The 7,142-nt window shown below is 40.8% G+C and overlaps 1 protein-coding gene across 1 annotated transcript; it reads left to right on the forward strand.

The window, feature by feature from the left end:
- Positions 1 to 1,567: 1,567 nt before the first annotated feature.
- On the forward strand, positions 1,568 to 5,510 carry LOC137298954 (uncharacterized). The gene is made up of 3 exons (XM_067831348.1): positions 1,568 to 1,642; positions 3,520 to 3,601; positions 4,723 to 5,510. Exons 1-3 carry the CDS (start codon positions 1,597 to 1,599, stop codon positions 5,111 to 5,113), a joined length of 519 nt encoding a protein of 172 aa, XP_067687449.1. The 5' UTR covers positions 1,568 to 1,596; the 3' UTR covers positions 5,114 to 5,510.
- The last annotated feature ends 1,632 nt before the right edge of the window (positions 5,511 to 7,142 follow it).

A 7,142-nucleotide genomic window follows, 5' to 3' on the forward strand; every position in this document is an offset into this window, starting at 1 on the left:
GAGCACTAACCACGAACAATTATCCAGCATTTCAACAAACTTCCGCATCATGTGATAGCAGAGCTTGTAAAACAGGACGTCACTTACTCGGAGCAAATAAATTGACCGGAAAAAGGGAAATAGTCTCATACGTTTGACACTTTTAGCAGGAAACTAACATATTTCCTTGACATTATAGCTTTCGCTTTCGCTCGTTTGATACCAAATCATTAACTCGTTTAATAAAAATGGTATTACACGGAAGGTCGTTTAGTATCCTCTATGTATCTAACAAGCCATCATTCCACATTTTACACGTGACGTGATATAGAGTATCAAACAGACCATGCTTCCATACTTTACACGTGATATTCAGTTCCCAACAGACCATTCTTCCATACTTTACACGTGATATGCAGCATCCACCGGTCCATGCTTCCATACTTTACACATGATATTCAGTACCCAACAGACCATTCTTCCATACTTTACACGTGATATACAGCATCCACTATTCCATGCTTCCATACTTTACACGTGATATTCAGTAATACTATCCATTAAACCATGTTTCCACTTTTTACACGTGATATTCAGTATCCAGTAGACCATGCTTCCATACTTTACACGTGATATGTAGTTTCTAACAGGCCGTGCGTCCACATGCACGTGGTGGACTTTACCTGCTTTCTGAAGACTAGAACACGCTTACAAACACTACAGCACCATTCATTAAATAACAGGGATTCCACATAACGCACTGTACAAGTGTATGGTCAGTTAGGGGCAGTTGTATTCTATGCCCAGGTTTGTGTTATATTTAGTCAGAGTTGTGGAAGGTACTACAGAATACTACAACCCACTGGACGTTTCCACTATGTCATGACTAAGTAAGTTGGATAATTTTCTGGAGTCTTTTGTAGTTCTTATATAACGAGAGTTAACTCTCTTCTCTTATTACACAATGCATATCAAGACCAGCAGTTGAGTGATATCATTCTTACATTGGTTACCCAGCTTCCAGGGGTGTTGAGGTAGCCTGGTTGTTAAACCGTTCGCTCGTCACGCCAAAGACCCTGATTCGATTCCCTACATGGATACAGCGTATGAGGCAGATTTATCGTGTCCTCTACTTTCCTGGAATATAGGTAAAAGCGGCAGAAAACACAACTCAGTCGAGATCAACTACTCAGATTTGGAAACCTCACCATTGCTGCAATGAGATGACCCCATTGCTGCAATGAGATGAAAGTAACCATCTCTGTTTTTATCGCAATTATCACTGTTTTTGAATTAAACTTATAATTTCCAGTTCCTCTCTATTTTCTAGTATCACAGTAATGTACTTGTATTTATTGTAAACTTAATTACTTTTAGAGTACATTTGTAAATTATACTCATCTGTTTGTAATTTGCCAGTTTTACAGCGAATTCAATGACGGGCTTTTTTTCCGGGTAAATTTTAGTTTCCGCTTGGGATCAATACGAGGCGGTTGATAAGAAACATATTACCAGCCCCCCGTTGTAATATATATTGAAAGTGTCAAACGGAATTATTTCCTTTCATGTCATGAACGCTCTAGGCGTTTGTACTTGTCTCCAATTACTGCACGCAATATGTTCAATAATACAACAGAAGTTACCAGTCAGTCTTCTGCAACAGGTTGGTGATATTATGTTTTCATGTACCAAGCACTTTATCGTAAAAAGTTGTGCCCAGTTTCCCCTGTATTTGCGTTTCTAAAATGTCATGAATCAGGAATAAGGAATGTTTGTCCACTAGCTTCTAAGCCGCCATACATGAAACTAACAAAACAAAGTATGACACTAGTTTATCGACTGGAGGATAGCCAAGTGATTGAAGTGTTCACTCGTCACACCTATGACCATTCACCATATGGGTACAATGGGAAGCGTTAGTCATTACGCGTCGTTGCAATGTGCAGAATGTTTCTAAGCTGTGATTGATGAATCTTGGTTAGACGCACTTAAGCTGTTTTGGTACACTGAATGCTATTATGGTTTGCCGAATGCAACTGTTATATGCAGAATGTGGTTATGCAGTGGTCAGTGTTGTTTTGCTGTATTGAATGTTGTTTGATGGCTTGAATGTTTTGTTATACCGTATGTTTCATGGCGTGTTAAATCATGGTTTGCCACGTAGAATGTTGCATCACGTTAACTGTTGTTATGTGTTGAATTATATTCTGTTGTGTTAACATTATTCTAATACGATGAATATTACAGGGAACGATACATTATGTAAAACGTTGTTGTGATGCTATGGAAAGTATTCCATGCTGTGTTGAATGTTGATACATTCTGTTTTTGTACGATTGTATAATTTGTCGAATGTTGTTATACTGCGTTGAATGTTGTTATACTGAGTTGAATGTTGTTATACTGCGTTGAATGTTGTTATACTTTGTAGAATATTGCCATGCTGAGGTCACTGTTTCTATGCTGTGTTAAATGTTGTTACGTCGTGCTGCACAGCTATCGTTTGTTGATTGTTGCTATGGTAATTCAAAGAAAAACCATGAACTTCCCTCTGTCACTTCGTATAGCCCCGTACATCCCGCACATCTAGATGAATGAAGGGAGGAGTGAGTATGGTGTTACGCTGCGGAGACACTAGATTCGGCCTTCACTTATTTTACCTATGTGGAGAATCTAACCCAGGTCTTCGGCGTGACGAGCTGATGCTTTAACCACTAGACTACCCCACCCCACCGACTCGAATTTAGATGAGGCTCGGTCTGACTCGCAACCCTAGGGTTGATGATTAGATCCACACTTACAACACTGTCCTATTCTCAAACATTCGTCTCGACGTATGCAATCAATGAATACGAATATACTAGTGACATTACCCACGTGCATCAATGCACACAGCAGTTGCATGAGTAAGTATTTCAGTTACTGCATGGCGTGACACCAGATGCCGGATGAAGCCGAATGTGTTTGACGTCAACCATCTTTGTACTGATAAGCATTCTTCACGTACTGGTTAACCCCTGATTCCTGTCGAGTGAAGATCAGGGTTAGAATTACTCCATGCATATAAACCTAAAGTGTGCTTCTCACTGTATACATGTATTATGTTTTCTCAGAATAACCGCATTTGAGGTTCTTGTTTTGGAGGAACAGGTTTTACTTTTCGTTAGTAAGACCGCTTCCCAGGGTTTACTTTTCCTAACTTTATATGAGCATCAACATTCAAATGATACATGAGTGTGTGAAATTATTTGAAAAATATCGTTCAAGATTAAAGACACAATACCAAAGTTTTACCAAAGCTGGACTGGAACCGCAATTCTCTCATCTCTCATCCACTGTTTGACGCTTGTAAAGGTGTCCCCGTTCATCGATCCTACTGATGACATGCGTCAACTCAGTCAGCAAGACTGACAACCCAGTCCGCTCGTGCCTCTTAGGACACACATCGGTTGCTGGAGACCAATTCTAACTTGGATCTTCACTGTTATTGTAAGTCTGAATCAGAATATTTCCTCAAACGATAACATATCTATTTTGCAGATGCATACGTGATTGCTGGCTGTAGTTTTGGCATCGTGGTGTTGTTTGTCATATTTCTCACACTGGTCTCTGCGCTCTGTAGGTAAGTCATGCAGTATGTACATACACTCGAGTCCTGTCAGGGATTAGTGCGTATGTAGGTATGATTTTACGTCGCTTTAAGCAATCCAAAGAAAGGGGAAGGGGAGCAATATTCATGAGATGACTAGCCACAAAGCGACGAAGAAAGGTATAAACGTTCTTCACACCTTGTACCCATATGGAAACCTTAAGCTTCTGTCTGATACCTTTGAACACTGGGTGCCCTGCAGCTCTCAAGGGTCAAAGATAGGTACGTGTGTGTCAGTTTTATAAGGTGACGGTTTTTGCTACCCCGGGCTGCGTCTCGCTGGTACGTCAGAAACGTATAATTGTTACGGTAATAATGATAATAATCACGGTTCGTCCCGAATGTTTCTAGTTTTGTCAGCACCAAAATCTTGCTTGTGTGTTTCATCAAAGTTGTAACTGTCTGACACCAAAACCACTTTTGTCTTCATCACCCATGAAAGTGATGCAACGCTACATATGTTATATTTGGTATTACACACATTTTGTAAAATGCAAAGTTGTCTAACTGGAATATGGGCTGTAAGTAGGTCACGAAACATCGCGAGACCTTACTTCTTCCGGTGACAAACCGTTCATACATTTTCGAATGATGTCATGGTTGTCAATTGGCAGTAAGGGACGACAATCCTTTCAGGAAGAACACATTTCCTATCTAACCATCTATTACCATGAAATTAACATATTTAACTATTATGACTGTCAAGAGCTGTGACAGTCAAGAGTGGTTGTACCCTTGGTCTAGTAAAGTCACATTTGGCGGTCGTGCATTTTGAACCAGAATGATTCTTGAATATAGGGATGTCGCCGGAAATCTGGTACCGAATGTAAGCTGGGCGCCGTCTCGCATATCGCAAGTTGGCACGGGCAACGGGAACTGAGAACCAGCATAGTGCCGGAAGTAGAGCTTCGCGAGATTCGCAGGCCCTATACTGTCGAAAGTTCATCCAGGGAACAATTTAGGTCACTTTTATCTAGAAGACATGATCAGTTCCATCAGTTTAATGCAGAGCAAAAGGATTATATTAGATAATTTGAGTATCCAGATTTTCGTTCAGTGTTTACCCCCATCATGCATTGATTATTTTTCCACAGGCTAGGATGTGGTTTCAGTGGGCGCCCCCCTCGCAAGAGTCCACAGGTAGAAGACCAGCCGGTACCCACAGTACAAGTTCACGAATACGCTAAGTTAGGGGTCGGACGACTTCGTCAAAAATATCACTATCCAGCCGAGCCCATAGAAGGGATGTGTCAGCCTTACGCCGAAAATGACATTGCATTGAAGACCGACTTGACATCTGCCTTCTCGGCCAGTCAAGGGATATTATGCAAAGTCTCCAGCAGAGATTACCTCAACGAAAATGCTGATTCTGATGCTGATGATGATGACTACACGGAGACTGAAGTTACGACTCTACACAAGGGCGTCAGTGTGAGAATAAAAGATGGACGGTTTCACAAAATCGTTGATGTTCAGTTTGATTGAACTCACATTAAAATTTTGGAGGTTTGTGCCCACATATTCTAACATTAGAGAAAAAACCCTTTTTACTCGAACTATATCATATTTTAGTGTTATGAAGATGAAACATTATCGCTCGGCTGAAACTGAGAGCATGATCTCGCCGCCACGATGAAATTGGGGCACCCATCCCCTTGTACAGAACATAGGTCACATTCCATCTGTGGTTGAGCGGTAGTTAAACTGCATGGGTGACGTGTCTGTTCTCGAACATGACTCGACAGCTCAATAAGTCACCTAATTCAGATGATTTTGTGCGACATAAACCTGTGCTCAGTCGATACTTAATGGATGCGATGAAACGGGATTTTACTTTGTAGAAGTTCACAGGCAGCATGGGTTGATATACCCCCTGGGAAAGTAAAGCCGAGTGCACACTGATCGACTGACTGAGGTGAAGTATTGTATACTGTTAAGAATATTTACATATTGCAATGCTGGTTCTCTGTCTGTCTCAAACTACGGATACAGTAAATACATGTAATTGACTCTACATTGGCCATCTTTTATTTTCTCTGTTGAAGATAAGCACAAAAAACCAATAACAAAACAAAGCAGCAAACAAAGAAACCAGCAAAGGTGCATTTTATGAAATTAAGCAGCTACATTCATTGTGAGATAACGGATGTAGTTTTGGATTACTTGCAGCAAAAGGTCACAGCATATGAGATCAAACATTTGTCAATATATATGGCCTATAAAATGTCATGAACGCCCAAAATGGCTCTGCACAGAATCGACTGAATGATTCGTTGAGTTTGACAATATGGACCGCTGACCCATTCCTTTCGCTATGCCTGCGACAACTGATCGAATGCCTTGTGCGTCGGGTGATGTTCTGACACGCGTTGGTCATCTCACAAATACTCGATGGATCTGAGGCGATTTAGAAGGCCATGGAAGCTCATGATGTTCTCTTTCTGAGGATACTAAATAGTGCTATGTAAGGCCTGGCATTAGTTTCCTTGAACACCTCCCTCTGGCAAGTATGTGTTGAAGAATACCGTCGCTGATGACACGTTAAGTCAGTTCACAGCCTTAATCAAGTATATTATGTACGCTTTGGCAGATAATATTCTTGTACTCTCCAAACTCACCAGTATCTATCTTCAGTGGGAACGTAAGATATCGGAACCCCAAGCAGAATATTTACGTACACTGCACTGCCATAAAATGAAGCGAGTAATCATATTTCTCTTATCCTCGAAATGTGACGACATGTTTAGGCATGAAAAAATGCGGAATGGTTTGAAAATATACCAGTATAGGGTGAAGGCGTAAATATGTATTACGTCCCTTTGATCAATACTCAAGCGATCACTGCTGGGGACTCCAGAAATAGGCCCCATGATATGAGGTACATCGAACCTGGATCTTCGACGAAGATTCAAGAGAGCAGGTTAACGTATGGCACTTACGGCCATCGTAGCGCTAAGAGAGCTTCGAAAATCTGGGCCCAGGTTCGTATGATGGAACATTGTGTCTGTGTTCTCTAGGCACGTAGTTGTCAGTGGAATATGCAGCTATCACAAAATCATTATACGACGCAGTGAGTGCATGTATGTACCATGTCTGTAACAGAATGAATAGTGCACAATGTTACAGATTAACTTTACTTAACTCGTCTGTCATTTAAGATGCAGTGCCTCAAGGTAAACAACTGACTCAAGATTTCCCGAAAGATGAAAGATTTTACGGCCCTTTTGGGAACTTTCGTAATGTGTTAATAGATGATTTATGTATTTGTAGAGTATATGTGATCTTTAATGAAGGCGTATTACATTTTAACAAACCCAACTCACATAATCGTGTCCACGACGTCGTGTGACCAAAACGACAACCAGAGCACTTCAAACACACTTTTCATGTATGACAATACTCAAGCTTGTCTGTTCCATATTGCACATTACAGCGTCAAACCATATTTGACCGATGTTATACCCAGGTACATCTATGCATCCAGGGTATAGTGGAGATTCATCGGAACATTTAC

The sequence above is a fragment of the Haliotis asinina genome, chromosome 10 (genome assembly GCF_037392515.1).
Source record: "Haliotis asinina isolate JCU_RB_2024 chromosome 10, JCU_Hal_asi_v2, whole genome shotgun sequence".
Taxonomy (NCBI): Eukaryota; Metazoa; Mollusca; class Gastropoda; order Lepetellida; family Haliotidae; genus Haliotis; species Haliotis asinina.

Excerpts from the sequence above, each read along its gene's own strand:
- LOC137298954 (XM_067831348.1), top strand. The coding sequence starts at position 1,597 with ATGTTCAATAATACAACAGAAGTTACCAGTCAGTCTTCTGCAACAG. Across the intron at positions 1,643-3,519 it reads CAGTCAGTCTTCTGCAACAG|ATGCATACGTGATTGCTGGC; the intron begins GTTGGTGATATT and ends TCTATTTTGCAG. Across the intron at positions 3,602-4,722 it reads CTGGTCTCTGCGCTCTGTAG|GCTAGGATGTGGTTTCAGTG; the intron begins GTAAGTCATGCA and ends ATTTTTCCACAG.